This window comes from Bolinopsis microptera, chromosome 6 (assembly GCF_026151205.1).
Source record: "Bolinopsis microptera isolate Bmic1 chromosome 6, MBARI_Bmic_1.0, whole genome shotgun sequence".
NCBI classification, from domain to species: domain Eukaryota; kingdom Metazoa; phylum Ctenophora; class Tentaculata; order Lobata; family Bolinopsidae; genus Bolinopsis; species Bolinopsis microptera.
Genome location: NC_087077.1, coordinates 6651942 through 6670334, shown reverse-complemented (window position 1 = coordinate 6670334; position 18393 = coordinate 6651942). Strand labels below are relative to the sequence as shown.

General features: G+C 40.8%; 2 protein-coding genes across 2 annotated transcripts in view; one reads left to right on the top strand and one right to left on the bottom strand.

The window, feature by feature from the left end:
• The window catches only part of LOC134816726 (arginine and glutamate-rich protein 1-A-like), a 1122901-nt gene that overhangs the window by 664148 nt on the left and 440360 nt on the right, over nt 1-18393 (top strand). The window lies entirely within an intron of this gene.
• Nucleotides 10272-18151, bottom strand: LOC134817281 (uncharacterized). Its single transcript, XM_063826415.1, has 4 exons — nt 17997-18151; nt 16426-16535; nt 11817-11911; nt 10272-11355 (listed from the first exon to the last, which is right to left on the bottom strand). The coding sequence occupies exons 2-4, from the start codon at nt 16528-16530 to the stop codon at nt 11250-11252; spliced, it is 306 nt and encodes a 101-aa protein (XP_063682485.1). The 5' UTR covers nt 16531-16535; nt 17997-18151; the 3' UTR covers nt 10272-11249.

Here is an 18393-nt window from a genome sequence, read left to right as displayed (position 1 = left end):
GAGGAGGACAGAGGAGGAAGACTGAGGAGGACCAGGACGAGCAGTGAGCACTAGGAGGATGAGGACGAGGACTAAGGACGAGGACTAGGAGGATGAGGACGAGGACTAAGGACGATGAGGACGAGGACTAAGGACGAGGAGGAGGACGACTGAGGAGGAGGACTGATTAGGAGGAGGACTGATTAGGAGGAGAAGGAAGAGAAGAAGGAGGAGGATGAGGAAGAGAACTGAGGAGGAGGAGGAGGAAGACTGAGGAGAAAGAGGAGGACCGAGAAGGACTGAGGAGAAAGAGGACTGAAGAGGAGAGGGAGGACTGAGGAAGAGGAGCAGGATTGGTGGAGGAAGACGAGAAGGAGGAGAAGGAGGAGGACGAGAGCGAGGACGAGGAGGAAGACTGAGGAGGAGGACTGTTAAAAAGGAGAAGGACGAGGACTGAGGAGGAGGACTGAGGATGAGGAGAAGGAGGACTGGGGGAGGACTAAGGACGAGGAGGACTGAGGAGGAGGACTGAGGGGATGAGGAGGAGGAGAAGGAGGACTGGGGAGGACTGAGGAAGAGGAGGACTTAGGGAGGACTGAGGAGGAGGAGGACTGAGGAGGATGATGAGGAGGAGGACTGAGGATGAGGAGGAGGAGAAGGAGGACTGGGGAAGGACTGATGAGGAGGAGGACTAGGGGAGGACTGAGGAGCAGGAGGATGACTTAGGAGTAGGAGGAGAAGGAGGAGAAGGAGGAAAAGGATGAGAGGGAGGAGGAGGACTGAGGAGGAGGAGGAGGAGGACTTAGGAGTAGGAGGAGAAGAAGGAGAAGGAGGACTGGCGAGGAGGAAGACTGACGAGGAGGAGAAGGACTGCGGAGTAGGAGGACTGAGGAGAAGGACTGCGGAGGAGGACTGACGAGTAGGAGGAAGAGGAGGACTGAGGAGGAACAAGATGAGGACTGAAGAGGATGAGGAGGATGAGAAGGAGGACTGGGGGAGGACTGAGGAAGAGGAGGACTTGGGGAGGAGGATGAGGAGGATGAGACTGATGAGGACGAGGAGGACTGAGGAGGAAGACTGAGGAGGATGTGGACGAGGACTAAGGACGAGGACTAGGAGGATGAGGACAAGGGCTAATGAAGAGGAGGAGGACGACTGAGGAGGAGGACTGATTAGGAGGAGAAGGAAGAGGAGAAGGAGGAGGAGGATGAGGAGGAGGACTGAGGAGGAGGAGGATAAGGAGGAGAACGAGGAGGAGGATGAGGAGGACTGAAGAGGAGGAGGATAAGGAGGGGAATGAGGAGGTGGAGGAGGACGAGGAGGAGGACTCAGGAGGAAGACTGAAGAGGAGGATGATGAGGATGAGGACTGAGGAGGAATACTGAAGAGGACGAGGACTAAGGACGAGGAGGAGGAGGACGACGACTGAGGAGGAGGAATGATTAGGAGGAGAAGCAAAAAGGAGAAGGAGGAGGAGGAGGAGGAGGAGGAGGAGGAGGAGGAGAAGGAGGAGGATGAGGACTGGGGGAGGACTGAGGAGGAGGATAAGGAGGACGAGGACTAAGGACGAGGACGAGGACGAGGACGATTATGAGGAGGACAGAGGATGAGGACTGATGAGGAGGAGGATGAGGAGGAGAAGGAGGAGGAGGACTGGGGGAGGACTCAGGAGGAAGAGGATGATGACTGAGGAGGAGGATGAGGACTCAGGAGGAGGACTCAGGAGGTGGACTCAGGAGGTGGAGGAGGATGAGAAGGACTCAGGAGGAGGAGGACGACTATGAGGAGGACTGAGGAGGACTGATGGGGAGGAGAAGGAGGATCAGGAGGAGAAATGAGGATGAGGAGGAGGAGAAGAAGAAGGAGAAGGAGAAGGAGGAGGACTGGGAGTAGGACTGAGGAGGAGAAGGGGATTAAGGAGGAAGGTGAGGAGGACTGAGGAGAAGGACGAGGACGAGGAGTCAGGAAGAGGACTGAAGAGGACTGAGGAGGAGAAGGACTCGGGAGGAGGAAGACTTAGGAGGAGGAGGAGGAGGACATCTAAATGTTTTGTCTGTTTTTGTCCGCCCTACTTTTTGTCCGTTTTGAAAATACAGGGTACCGAACGGACACAAAACATGATCCCCCAGCCAAGCATGTGTTACGATCCCTTACGATACAAATGTACTTGACTATACATTTAAGGTGCAGTGTACTAGTGATATTATGGTATGTTTAAAGACCGGACCACAAAATATAACCCGGTACCTAGTGTTGTACTAATACATAATAACAAGTAACAGGGATAAAATTAATGAGCAGAAACAATCGATCTCACGTCAAGAGGCCAAAGCACTCGGGTCTGGGAGTACATGACAACTCCAACTAGTAGTGAGCATACTAGCCCCTGCAGTGGAAAAACACATAAAACATACTATTGGAATGTCCAATTAGTTCGTTTTCTCATAACAATATAGCATATGTAGGGGTTCTGGTTGAATTATATCACTTCTGAGAGGTTTTAGAGATCGATTCTCTAAAATTTCTAAATTTTCCGATTTTTCCGATTTTTCCGATTCCGATTTTGGCCTCATCAACCCTCATATCGGACATCGGGTTGGACCCCCCCCCCCCCCCCCCAATATGTGAACGACCCCGTATTCAAGGAATTTGATTCTGAAAATGTTTTTTATTCATTTACTGGGCATGGAAGATTGGAAGAACTCGGTGAACTTAGTGATAAGAAGAAAGATTCGATTAAACAAGTTAATGTAATAAAAATAATTAATAAAGGTATCATTATTTCTACGTTAACATTTTAACAACTGTTCCCTTGTGACTGTTTCCATATATTAATTACTCGAAAGCAATTCTTTTGTTGATACGTCACAATTCACATTCTACAACACAACCAAATAGCAGTGATTTATGGTAGCAGCATCATGGCAGCATAGTGACAATATAGTGGCGGCATCATGGCGGCATATTTGCGGCATCAGGGCAGCATAGTGACAATACAGTGGCGGTATTATGGCGGCATATTTGCGGCATAGTAGCAGTATAGTGGCAGTATTATGGCGGCATATTTGCGGCATAGTGTATTGGTAGTAGTTACATCTGATAATGATAATCTAAAGTATGTCGACTGAAGAAGGTATTGAGTGTGTGTACACTGTATAGCCAATAAACTTGACAAGTTATCAACAATATTCCTTGACATAATTATAATAAAGACCTTGTCTATGTTATATAGCATAACAATTAAGTTTATCAATGTAATACAGCAATAATCTAATTGCCAGTAGTAGCTTCAGGTACGATAGTAAAATCAGTGGTAGTGTAGTACCTAGTAGGCGCCAGTGTAGTAGCTGTAGTGTCAGGCGGACAAAATACCACTACAAATTATAGCAGTGCTGTGTGTAGTAGCCCCGAGTACCAATAACAAAATACCACTACAAATTATAGCAGTGCTGTGTGTAGTAGCCCCGAGTACCAATAACAAAATACCACTACAAATTATAGCAGTGCTGTGTGTAGTAGCCCCGAGTACCAATAACAAAATACCACTACAAATTATAGCAGTGCTGTGTGTTGTAGCCCGAGTACCAATAACAAAATACCACTACAAATTATAGCAGTGCTGTGTGCAGTACCCCGAGTACCAATAACAAAATACCACTACAAATTATAGCAGTGCTGTGTGTTGTAGCCCCGAGTACCAATAACAAAATACCACTACAAATTATAGCAGTGCTGTGTGTAGTGGCCCGAGTACCAATAACAAAATACCACTACAAATTATAGCAGTGCTGTGTGTAGTGGTCCCGAGTACCCAAAAAACAAAAATACCCTACAAAAATAATTGTGTGTAGGGCCCCGAACCAAACAAAAACCCCTACAATTTAAACAGTCTGTGTTAGTGGCCCCATACCAATAAAAATACCCCCAAAATTTAGCATGCTGGGTAGTGCCCCCATCCAAAAACAAAACCACTACAAAATACAGTGCCGTGTTAGTAGCCCCCAGACCAAAACCAAAAAACCCCACAAATTAAGCAGTCTGTGTTTAGAAACCCCATACCAAACAAAACATCAAATTTTTAAAAGCGGTTTGTAGGGAGAATTTTTTAAGTTCATTTGCCCAACTATTCCCCGCTTTCCCCCCACTCTCCCCCCAATACTCCTTAATGCATTTGCTTTTAAAAAGTGTGTGTAGTAAGCCCGAGTACCAACTAACAAAATACCACTACAAAAAATATAGGCATTGCTGTGGTGTTGTTAGCCCCGAGTACCAATACAAAATACCACTACAAATTATAGCAGTGCTGTGTGAGTAGCCCCGAGTCAATAACAAAATACCACTAAAACTTATAACAGTGCAGTGGTTGTAGCCCCGCGCTACCATAACATAATACCACTACAAAATTATAGCTGTGCTGTGTGTAGTAGCCCCGAGTTCCAATAACATAATACAATTCAAATTATCGCAGTGCATGTGTAGTAGACCCGGAGTACCAATAAAAAATACCACTACATATTATAGCAGTGCTGTGTGTAGTAACCCCGAGTTACCAAATAACAAAAATTCCCACTCTACAAATTGTAGCAGTGCTGTGGGTAGTGGCCCCGAGACTAATAACAAATTACCACTACAAATTATAGCAGTGCTGTGTGTGTAGCCCCGAGTACCAAATAACAAAATACCACTACAAATTATAGCAGTGCTGTGTGTAGTGGCCCCGAGTACCAATAACAAATACCATCTACAAATTTTAGCAGTGCTGTGTGTTGTAACCCCGTTACCAATAACAAAATACACTACAAAATTATAGCATTACTGTGTGTAGTAGCCCCGAGTACCAAATAACAAAATTACCACTACAATTTATAGCAGTGCTGTGTGTAGTATCCACGAGTACACAATAACAAAATACCACTACAAAATTTAGCAGTGCTGTGTGTATAGCCCCGAGTACCAATAACATAATAACAACTAAATTTATAGCAGTGCTGTGTGTAGTAGCCCCCGGTACCAATAACAATACCACTACAAATTATAGCTGTGCTGTGTGTAGTGGCCGAGTACAAATAAAAAAAATACACTACAAATTATAGCAGTGCTGTGTGTAGTAGCCCCGAGTCAATAAACAAAATTCCACTACAAATTATAGCAGTGCTGTTGTGCTGTAGCCCCGAGTACCAATTACAAAATACCACTACAAATTATAGCAGTGCTGTGTGTAGTAGCCCCGGTACCAATAACAAAATACCACTAAAATTATAAGCAGTGCTCGTGTGTAGTAGCCAGTGTACCAATAACAAAATACACTACAAATTATAGCAGTGCTGTGTGTAGTAGCCCGTACCAAATCACAAAATTACACTACATATTATAGCTGTGCTGTGTGTAGTAGCCCCGAGTACCAATACAAAATACCACTACAAATTATTTAGCAGTGCTGGTGTGTTTGTAGCCCCGTTTACCAATAACAAAAATTACCACTACAAATTATAGCAGTGCTGTGTGTATAGCCCGAGTACTATAACAAAATACCACTACAAACTTATAGCAGTGCTGTGTGTAGTAGCCCGAGTACCAATAACATATTTACCACTACAAATTTCTAGCAGTGGCTGTGTGTAGTAGCCCGAGTACCAATAACAATAATACCACTACAATTATAGCAGTGTGTGTGTTGTAGCCCGAGTAACAATAACAAAATACCACTACAAATTTATAGCAGGGCTGTGTGTAGTAGCCCGAGTTCAATAACAAAATACCACTACAAATTATAGCAGTTGCTGTGTGCAGTAGCCCCGAGTATCAATAACAAACAATACCACTACATATTATAGCAGTGCTGTGTGTAGTAGCCCCGAGTACCAATAACAAATACCACTTACAATTATAGCAGTGCTGTGTGTTGTAGCCCGAGTACCAATACAAAATACCACTACAAAATTATAGCAGTGCTGTGTGTAGTAGCCCGAGTACCAATAACAAATACCACTACAGAATTATAGCAGTGCTGTGTGTTCTACTGTCTAGTTGCCCGAGTCCAATAAACAAAATACCACCTACACAATTTTAGCAGTGCTGTGTGTAGTAGCCCGAGTACCAATAACAAAAACAACTACAAATTATAGCAGTGCTGGTGTGTAGTGGGGGGGCCCCCCCCCGGGGAAAGTACCAATATCAAATACACTACAAATTATAAGCAGTGCTGTGTGTAGTGGCCCCGATAACAATAACAATATACCACTACAAATTTTAGCAGTGCTGTGTGTAGTAACCCGTGTAACAATAAAAATTACCACTACAATTTAATACAGTAATGTGTTGTTGTAGCCCGAGTCCAATAACCAAAAATAACAACTACAAATTAAAGCAGTGCTGTGTGTAGTAGGCCCCGGAGTACCAATAACAAAATACCCTACAATTATAGCAGTGCTGTGTGTTGTAACACCGAGTACCATAACAAAATACCACTACAAATTATAGCAGTGCTGTGTGTAGTAGCGCCGTGTACCAATACAATAACACTACAAATATAGCAGTACTGTGTGTAGAGCCCCGAGTACCAATAACAAAATACACTACAAATTTAGCAGGCTTGTTTTGTGTAAGTAGCCCCGAGTACCAATAACAAAACAGTCCGATTTACTGCTTTATAATCAAAGAAACATAAGGGTGTGATTACTCATTACTCTATCTCAGCCAATAAGATGCCTCATTACTCTATCTCAGCCAATAAGAATGCTTCATTACTCTATCTCAGCCAATAAGAATGCCCAGAAAAGGACTGCAGATATATGTAGTATACACCTGCTCTGTTCCTGCAGGTATATCTCAGATAATGTTATTTTTAAAAAGTCTGCAGCTGTGAGAGTGGTAGTAGCTAGTGGTAGTAGCTAGTTATAGTGGTAACTGGTAGTAGCTAGTGGTAACTGGTAGTAGCTAGTGGTAACTGGTAGTAGCTAGTGGTAACTGGTAGTAGCTAGTGGTAACTGGTAGTGGTAGTAGCTAGTGGTAGTAGCTAGTGGTAGTAGCTATTGGTAGTAGCTAGTGGTAGTAGCTAGTGGTAGTAGCTAGTGGTAGTAGCTAGTGGTAGTAGCTAGTGGTAGTAGCTAGTGGTAGTAGCTAGTGGTAGTAGCTAGTGGTAGTAGCTAGTGGTAGTAGCTAGTGGTAGTGGTAGTGGTAGTGGTAGTGGTAGTAGCTAGTGGTAGTAGCTAGTGGTAGTGGTAGTGGTAGTGGTTGGTAGTGGTAGTGGTAGTAGCTAGTGGTAGTAGCTGTGGTTTGTTGTTGTGTAGTAGTAGTGATAGTAGCTAGTTATAGTGGTAACGTGAGTAACAGTACTTAACACGTGACTAAGTGAGGTCATATTGTGTACCAGGAGCACACACACCCCTCTGCAGGCGAAGATGAATTACAAATACCAGGACCACTACGAACCAGGGCCGTAATTCCCGAGGGGATTGTGGGACGATCCCCCCAAGATTTTTGGCCAAAAATTTAAATTTATTTTGTAGTTTACTACAGATAATAACTTATAAACTATAATTAAGATCATTCCATTGGGAAAAACTGCTTACTGCACAGATCTATGATGTCTGATCTATCAAACTGCGCGGCTGTAGCAACTAGCACGTGCGGCCCCATGTTGTATCACATTCACACTCTTTATATAGGAATAGTAGAAAATTAAAATATATAATATGTATATAATATAGATAATATAGATAATATTATATAATTGCCACTTTCTCCTAATGTTAATTAACATTTATAACTAGTGTTAGTGAAAGGGGATATTACTACCGCAGAGTGACTCAATGATATATGATAAAAATATATGAGTGGTATGACTATTAAACGTCTTTTAGACATAATACTCTAATACTATAGAACACAATATTATCTTGTCAGCATAATCTACGTGCTATGACAGGAACCAGGAGGTATAATGAGATATGAGGAGGGGTCGAGTGTGTATGGACAGGAACCAGGAGGCTAATAATGATGATAGAGGAGGGACGAGGGTGCTATGACAGGAACCAGGAGGCTTTATGATGATAGAGGAGGGTCGAGGGGTGCTATGACAGGAACCAGGAGATAATATGAATGATAGAGGAGGGACGTGGGTGCCTATGACAGATAACCTGGTGGCTATTAATGATGATAGAGTGATCGAGGGTGCTATGAAGGAACCAGGAGGTAATAATGTTGATAGAGAGGTACGGGGTGCTATGACAGGAACCAGGAGGCTAATAATGATGATAGAGGAGGGACGAGGGTGCTATGACAGGAACCAGGAGGCTAATAATGATGATAGAGGAGGACGAGGGTGCTATGACAGGAACCAGGAGGCTAATAATGATGATAGAGGAGGAGAGGGTGCTATGACAGGAACAAGGAGGGCTAATTATGATGATAGAGGAGGGAGAGCGGTGCTATGACAGGACCAGGAGCTAATAAGATGTTAGAGGAGGGACGAGGGTGCTATGACAGGAATCCAGGAGGATAATAATGATGGATAGAGGAGGGTCGAGGGTGCTATGACGGAACCAGGAGGCTCAATATGGAGTGATAGAGGAGGGAAGTGGGTGCTTATGACAGGACGCAGGAGGCTAATAATGATGATAGAGGAGGGATCGAGGTAGGCCAATTAAGGGAAATTGGATTGATACCGTACCGGCTATAGCCGTTATAAGCCGGCTATTAACCGGCTTATAGGCCGGAATACATTTTTTATAGCCGGCTCTTAAGCACGGCTTATAGCCGCGTTTAGTAGCAGCTTACATTTTGTTGGTGAGGTAGGCTATTTGCGGTTATAGATGGCTATTAGCCGTTTAGGTATCGGCTAGAAGAAATCTCGTGAAAACGGCTTTAGCCGGTTATAAGACGGCTATTTAGCCGTTTAGGTATCGAAAGTGGTTATAAGCGGCTAAAGCCGGCTATAAGACGGTTTTATGATATTAAATAACTTCACGTACTGATCGATAGTCAAGTGCGCTATAGAAATTCAGCTCGAAAACGGCTATTTAGGCGGTTTTTTATGCGGCTATTAGCCGTTTAGGGTATTTCGTATAGTGGTTTTATGCGGTCTATAAGATATTAACTTATCTTACATCGTTCTTGAACTGTGTTAATATTCTTATAACCGGCTTAAGCCGGCTTATAACCACTTTAGTTACTTCAAATCGGCTAATAGACGGCTTATAAACGGCTAAAGCCGTTTTCACTGAAATTTCTTATAGCCGGCTCATGACTATCGTTCAGTACGATGTAGTTGAGTTAATATTTATCAAACCGGCTTATACACATTTTAATTACCAAAACGGCTAATAGCTGGTTATAAAACGGATAATAGCCGTCGCTCAGCAACAAACTAATGTAAGCGGCTACTAACCGGCTATTAAGCGGCTTTTAGCCGGCTATAAAAATTGTAGCGGCCTTATAGCCGGTTAGTAGCCGGCTTATAGCCGGTCGGTGATCTACCAACTGGCCCTCAAAACATGTAAAAAATATCATTTTCAACAGACAATACATCAGAGGTACCTGGTACATGTATAAAGCAAGTTTAAATGTAAAAAAGTTTTCTTACACAAGGATATAACTTGTGAACTCGGCTAGTATATATGAACACATTTGTCATGGAGTTGTAGAGGGAGTTAGTGCCTCGCCGGCTAACGTAGTGCGATGACCTTGCTGTACGCAAGTTAAACCAAGGTCATGAAACTACTAGGTTACGTACAGCACTCAACTCTGAAACCGTGTTCATTATGCTTAATTATTTATGATGCCTCTTGATTTATAATGCATAATTTTCTATTTAATAATCTGGAATCTAAAGAAAGAACTAATCTAGTAATGAGCTGTTGGAACAATGCCAATAGGAGTATATATACTGCTCGAATAAGCGTGTCTTATACCTTGTCTAGTGAACCTGGCCTCATATATGAGGCCAGGTTCACTAGACAAGGTATAAGACACGCTTATTCGAGCACATAACATTATGTGGTATACGAATGATTTGCAATCCAAGAGAGTATTAACAAGTATGTTACCTTACAATTATTTGCCTGTACGATTGTAGACACCACAATACCAACCAACCCCCCCCAAACCAACCAAAAATTCATAATTGTATTTAAGATAATATAGTGGAGCGTGCTTATGTCACACGTGTACCAGTTCACACTGCCAAAACGGTACCAGGTAAAATATCTAGAATTCTGAGAACAATTTCATGTCAAGTATCAAAACAACGCAATGGTCAAAACAAGCCTGAAAAATGAAAATTTCAACTTTTTACTTTAAAAGGTTTGTAAATTTAACAGGTTTATTTAAATAAATAAAAACACAGCATTGCGAGATTTTACACACAAAACATCGTTGTGCATGGGCTCTTTGAAGGATGTAACTTTCAAAACATCGAGTGCCCGAGTGGTATATCAATATGTAAGGGCTACTCCCAAAACATGTGTCGTCTGTGTTAACCATGGTAACAGTAGTAACTTTGTATCCAGTTCCGATACGAACGATATGACATAGTAAATAATAATATTCATAAGGCATTTTTAAAAAGCATAAATCACATTTTTTGCAAAATCATCTTTTTTCTAGGTAGACACTTCTGCAGGTAGTTGTGAGTTGTTACTAGGAACGTTCCCAATCTGTAATTCAAGTTAAACACTTATTAATTATGATAAACAATAAGACAGTAGTTTTAATAACTTAATTTTCATTTTCAAGATAAACACATTCTTTCAGATTAATTTTCTTAATCAAAATTAAAACTATACCGTCAAGTGTTCCTAGATCATTAAAAATTTCAACTATAAACAATTAATATTATTTTATTGGACAAGAAATTCGATGAATAGCAGACATACTCACTTATCAACATAATAATTGAGTAACCAATAAAATATATAAATAGATCATAAACTCAGAGTAAAAACAATTGATTATCGTAAAACTTGCTCAACCCGTACTTAGTACTATTAGTAATACTAAGTACTATTAGGGGGGTGTACTATTAGACACCTCCCCTGTACTATTAAACACCTCCCCGCTTTTCACTACGCGGATATGAGACACACATTGCATGGGTTAGATTAAATCACCAAATTAATAATTTCAAATTGATCCGGTTGAAACGATCTCCCAAAATAAATGAACAATATGTAGATTCAACAACATCCACTATCTCAACAAACAATCTAAATCTCGGGTTGTCAACCTGGCAGCAACATGGGTCATGTTATTCCAGCTACTAGACAGCGGTACTACGAGTACCGTACTCCGATCAAATAATTCTCAATTCCCTTGATTATGTGATTGTAATTCTTTATCTTGATTGTAGCACGTTTAGATATTGGACCTTCGTTGTATCTGAAATGAATATGAGATACTCAAGAAATAAAGTTATAATTTCAATGGTAATACTATATTACCGATGTTAATACTGATTACTGAATTTAATTAATACAAATTAAAGGTACTACACATGGCAGCTAGTTTTACTGATCTTATTTCAGACCTGCTAGTTTCAATACCCCTCACCTACCTTATTTCAGACCTACTAGTTTCACTACCCCTCACCTACCTTATTTTATCCAGGACTATAGTTTCACTACCCCTCTCATACTTATTTTCAGGGACCTGCTAGTTTCAATACCCCTCACCTACCTTATTTCAGACCTGCTAGTTTCAATACCCCTCACCTACCTTACATTTTTCCCCCCCCCCTGACTAATAGTTCACTACCCTCACCTTCCTTATTTCACGACCTGTTAGATTATACCCTCACCTACCTTATTTCAGACCTACTAGTTTCACTACCCCTCACCTACCTTATTTCCACGATGCGGTGACTGGTCTTGTAACAGTTAAAGTTTATAGCTGTTCTGTAGAAAGGATGGGAATCTTCCTCCTCATCCTCCAGTAACTGAAAACATTACTTCTCTTATCTATCTATCTAGACAGGAACTCTAAAACAGGAACTCTAAAACATTACTTCTCTAGACAGGAACTCTAAAACAGGAATTCTAAAACAGGAACTCTATAACATTACTTCTCTACAACAGGAACTCTAATACAGGAACTCTAAATCAGGAACTCTAAAACATAACTTCTCTAAAACAGAAACTCTAAAACAGGAACTCTAAAACATTACTTTTCTAGACAGGAACTCTAAAACAGGAACTATAAAAAAGGAACTCTAAAACAGGAACTCTAAAACATTACTTCTCTAAAACAGGAACTCTAAAAAATTACTTCTCTAGACAGGAACTCTAAAACAGGAACTCTAAAACAGGAACTCTAAAACAGGAACTCTAAAACAGGAACTCTACTTTAAATAATATCACATCTGCGTAATGTTGCAAGAAAAGTTGCAACTTTTTGTTTATTATATATAATAATAAACAAAGGTATACATACCTTTGTATGTCATCGTGTTTGAAACACAATAATGCACAACATTGTCTCAAAGTACGCTGCCAGAAAAATTAACACATTGGCTACCGTGGTAAATATCTAATTAATAAAGGCCAGCAATTAAATCTGATTATCTTTGTATTCGAAGGTGTTTTGAAGTGTAAGTCATAGCAGTTCTGTAATAATTTCCAAGAAACGGTTGTTTTTATAGCACCATGACGAACTTATTTATATGTATCATTCGCGCCTACAAGGAAATAAAAACCTTTTATCAAAGTCGCGAACACATCACAGGCAAAGAAAATTGAAATTATGTTTATAATAAAACAATACCTTGGTTGTTGAGTGCTACCCGCGATAATTACCTTTATCGTGTGTCTACCTCTACAGACCCCCCCCCCCGCTCTAACTCTACCTGATCCATAACCCCCTCTACACTCTACCTGAACCCCCCCACCGCTCGACATCTACCTCCTGATTCCCCCAGCTCTCATCTACCTGACCCCCCCCCCCGGCTCTCACTCTTAACCTGATCCCCCTACATCTACAACTCTACCTGACCCCCCCCCCCCGCTCTACACTCTACCTGTGACCCCCCCCCCCCGCTTCACTTCTACTGATCCCCTACTCTACAACTCTACCTGACCCCCCCGCTTACAATCTACCTCTGATCCCCCCCCCCCCCCGCTCTACACTCTACCTGACCCCCCCCCCCCCGCTCTACACTCTACCTGATCCCCCTACCTCTACACTTTCCTGAGACCCCCCCCCCCGCTCTACACTCTACATTGACCCCCCCCCGCTCTAACACGTCTACCTGATCCCCTTCCTCTAACCTGATACCCCGCTATAAACTCTAACATAGTACCCCCCTCCCTACATAGTACTTTCCACAAAATAGCGAACAATCTGTCGGGAAATTACATCTGGGTTTAAAGGTGGTCTGGGCTGAGTAATTTCAGGGTAGATCAGAGGGATTGACAATGTGGTTAGTAGGGGGTTACAGTGGGCACTAAGGAGGTCACCAGGAGGAGGGTATGACACCCCACTGTATGTATTATGTCTATTATACTACTTTGTGCCGTTCTATGAGTACTGAGTCTGATATCCCTATCTTCACAAGACCCCTGTTGCTGCCCTCACAAGCACCCCTTGTTGCTGCCCTCACAAGCACCCCTTGTTGCTGCCCTCACAAGCACCCCTTGTTGCTGCCCTCACAAGTACATAATATTATCTCCATACTACTCGATTGCCCAGATTCTCATTCTTTTGAAGTTTTGATAAACAAATATAGACTGTATTTTCGGTGTAACTTTATTTCCTGAACCGCACCGGCCTCCCAACAGAATGCTAACTCCTTTTATAATATACGTTATGGGAGGAGCAAACTATAAAAGGCTACCGATACCGATAGGAATCAGTGAAAACGTTTTCTTATTATTTTCTTTGTGGCTTAATGTTCTGATCTAGGTGTGATATTCTTAGTGAATTATATTTTTAAATACACTAGTAAATACAGCCCCCCCCCTGTACATAATTTTACATTCTGTGAGCTGAATCTGGCATTACTTGGCATATAAATTTATGCTGTGCAGTTTAGGATTGTTTAATTAACATTCATATGTCAGAGGAGCTTTTATAAATTGATCTTTTGTCTGTCATTGCTCGTCGTCTACCTCATCAAAAGCACGAGTTGAGTCTGACCGGTAGGTATTCAATAGCACATACTTCTCTATATCTTATAACGAAGCTAACTAAAACCAGATTTCCAGACGAAGGATTAAAGATGTGCTCTAGTTGTTATATATTATATAATCGTGAATCATGCTTTAAATGACGTATTAAATTAGTGTAATAAGTTTTGATGATGACCTCATTATACTGTCTCTCAATTTCCAAATCGAATTTTATCCATACTGTTAGAGTGTAGACAGGTGAATGTTAATTGCAAGTTAATAAATTTGCATTTTACAGTTTTAGTTACTGATTACTAGCGAGTAGCATGATATGAACACTTCTGAACTCATGTATGAGTCTTCTCGAGAAAGCCAAAAGAAAGTATTTATAAGTTTATATTGTTTGAATATACTGACTTCATTCGCTATTTGATCGATAGATATTTGGCTATATGGACACATATTATTGAAGTTTTCTATATTTAGCACACAAAATCATGAATGTTAGGTACACGAAGATTTGGTAAATTTGAGAATTGCAAAATAAGACACATTTAATTAAATTATCACTGAAATTCACGATATAACAGCTTGTCTTAACACGATATGCTATTTTACACATGCTTTAGAAGGTCTTATTTAAAATATTTAAGGGTAGAAAGTTAACAACTAATTGTTCAATGTACTGTTTACACTTTGAGAAACTTCGAAAAAGTTAATCCCAAATAATATTAAATGTTGATCGGATAAATTGTTCAGGAGTGAGTAAATTAAACATTTATTAAGGTCCACAGGTCCCAATAGCGTCTCTGTTGTCAGTATTAGAACAAAGTTCCCGTCATCCTGGCTGAACCATGCTAGTGACTCCCTTATCGGTAGGAGTTCAGATTTTGCCAGAGTGCTGTGCGGTCAGGACATGTAGAGTACCAGGTTTACCATCAGTCTGAACATCTGGACCTTCGCTACACTCTTATCTGACGTATCAGAACTCCACACAGCATTATTTCCATTGCAATAGAGCACCAAGTTTCCATCTTCTGATTTCCAAGGCGTATTTTCCGTTGGGAGACTTCAACTCCTCGCCAATCTACATCGCTGTGTAGCTGACCTCGCCCTTGTAGCAGGAGTTATCTTTACAGTATCCAGGACAACCTCCGTTGTTGCAAGCTTTGGATTCTGCATCCTCTCCCTCGGGCATTTAGCACCACCGTGAACAGGGATGGGGTTAGTGCAAGATCTAGTTCTACTTTGGGTTCCTTCTCCACACGTTACTGAACACGTAGACCAGTCTCCGTAACCAGACCACCCGCCATCAATTGATTCGGGTTCTTGTTCTGGTTCTGGTCTTGTTCAGTTCAGTTCAGGTTTCTGTTGTAGGTTTCAGGGTTTCAGGTTCTGGTTGTGGTTCAGGCTCTGGTTCTGGTTGTGGTTCAGGTTCAGGTTCTGGTTGTGGTTCAGGTTCAGGTTCTGGTTGTGGTTCAGGTTCAGGTTCGCTGCACGAATATCCACACTCTTTCAGCTTGTTTTCAATATTAGTGCATCTTTTAACCAGTCTTTTTCTAGGAGTGACATCAGCAGCACCGACACACCCTTCAATAGAAGCACTGAAGCCTAGAGTCAGACACTTCTGGTATTTCCTCTTGTGGCACTTCTTGCACTTAGCATCAACAACTGCTAGAGCTAGCAGACAAGCGAGTAGAGTGAAAAGTACAAATTTCTTCATAGTGGCAGGTTCCTCAAATATAACTAACAGGTATTATAGAAGACGGGTACTTATAGTGTCGGTTTAAAGTTTCCATCTCGGAGAGATGTCAGCTTATACCTTTTAGCAAGAGGGAAATGACCGGTTGTAGCGGAGGGCAACGCTTGTACTAGTAGTAGTAGTAGTAGTAGCTAGAGCTATCTTTAACGACACTCTATTCGCTTGAGCTATCCATAAGGACATGTCACTATTCGCAGCGCGGGACGAACAAAGGCGTCACATTGCAAGAGGGAAACGAGTTAGGTACAGTTAGAGGTACAGTTAGTACTCTTACTAAACTAGAGGTTTAGTAAGAGTTTAACGTGGCACACTTTGAGAAGAGTGTGCAGGCAACGTAATAGTTATTATTAAATAAATAATAGATAGCATTTATATTGAACATTTAGTGTCACCTACATAATATAATGAAGAGCAAACTTTAATAAACCTACCAATTATTATTACAAAACTGATTAAACCAGTCATTAAATCGACCGTGTCCTTATGAGACACCATTAACATGCCTCCACTCTCGTGTAATAATCAAGTACAGGGGGTGTATACTGTATAGTTAACTTACACTGGGGGTGTATACTGTATAGTTACCTTATACTGGGTAATACTTCCAATAGGAATCTCAAAAGACCGGGACATGAAGTAAAGCCAAGCGTAAGTGAATATCATCCTGCCCGTTTCCTCATCAATCACCATTCGTCCTGTAAATAGTAATAATAAAGTAATAATAATAGTAGTTGTAAAGAAAGGACATGAAGAGGGATGTGGTTATTAGGAACATTATAAGTTATTACCTTACTCGGGATTATTACGACGGGTTTATTAACGACCGGTTAAAATATGGTTCGGGAAAAATATGGCGAAATTGCTCAAAACCCACCACATTTTCCCGGTCGCCATTTTACCGGTGTCCAACCTTTCAATTTTAGATTCAAAAATTTTGTCTCAGATGTAAATTTCCTTATTAGAGATAAGCAGGTTCAGAAATTTTCGCATTGCTAAAACTTGTGAAACAAGTCGAATTATCCCAATTATCAATAATTGTTGAAAGTAGACTCTAGCAAATTCGTTGTTTTGAATTAGCATTACATGTTTACGTGTATCAAATAACCATTATGACTCAATTTGTAGAAAATGTTCGAAAGAATGCATCGTTCACATTGTTTAGAATTATGAATAAATGACTGATGAAACTGATTCATGTTATTGACCGTTTTAATTAATTCGAGTTTTAATTTAACTGTTACTTTTACTTTGAGTCCTATTTCATTATGTAGAGATATTCAATACCTAAGAAATTAAAAATTGGCCTATTCAAATCAACTTTGACAATAAGGATATATGACAAGAATTGGGCAAAAAGGTGAATTTTTTGCAATTTTAGCCAAATGAAGTCGAAAAACCTACAACAAGTGTCCCAATAGTCTTCTTTAGTGAACATAAGACAACCATTAAAATATGAGCACCCATACCCCTTGGGAACCCTAAAAGCTGAGTCGGCGGGTTTATTAACGACCGGTGAAAATGTGGTTCGGGAAAAATATGGCGAAATTACCCTAAACCCGCCACTTTATCCCGGTCATAATAATCCCGAGTAAGGTAGTTATTAGTTATTAGAAATTAATATATACTTTAAATAAGTAATTTGTAGGGTAGTGTATAGTAGTTGTGGGTTATAGTGTATCTTACTATATATAAAGCAAGACGATATATATGGAGGGTTCCGTACCATTTTACTGACACCACGGCATCAACTTTAACGCGACTTCCCGCAAAAACCGTAAAAGATATACAATTGAAACGTTTTTGACTGGGTCAAATGCTTTAATGGCCTCCAAATCAGCATGAAAAAATAAAAATTGGCCAAGAAATAGGAGTTTTAGACCCCAAAATTTGGACCCCCAAGTGATGTCAAAAACGCGAATTAAATAGGTAATAATTATTTTAGTCTCTTGAGTCTTGACACCATTTTAGGGTTATACGGGTTCCTGCTAGTACAATTAGTGTATAAAACATTAGCTATTTAAACAACAGTTACTCCTACAGTTAAACCTCACCGGGCCTCTCGGGGCAACTATTAGTAATAGAAGTAATTTTAAATATTAACTAACAGTTACCACTATTAGTAATAGAAGTAACTAATAGTATTAAAGTATATTTACCAGCAGGTATGTTGTAGATAAAGTCACACTCATTGAGTGTGGTGTAGCGCACTTCGTTAAAGTTAATCCTCCTCGACCTGTGAAACAGAGCACCATAACTGTCAGGGTCCACTATACGTACTGTATATCTCTCCTGCAGGAGTCATAGCTACAAACAAAGGGGATTGTTTAATATCACTATCTTATAGATATTGTAACGGGCGCCACACGACAGTGATCAAGTAAGCAAATAGAAATACAGAGAAACAAAAGAAAACACTTCACCCGACTAGTAAATCAGTTCAATAAACATTTGGTGGATCCGAATGCAATATAATATTGGATCTGACAGAGTCTTGATTAACAGAGCCCTGATCTGACATGTTCATATACACTGTTAACTACTGTAATGAACTGT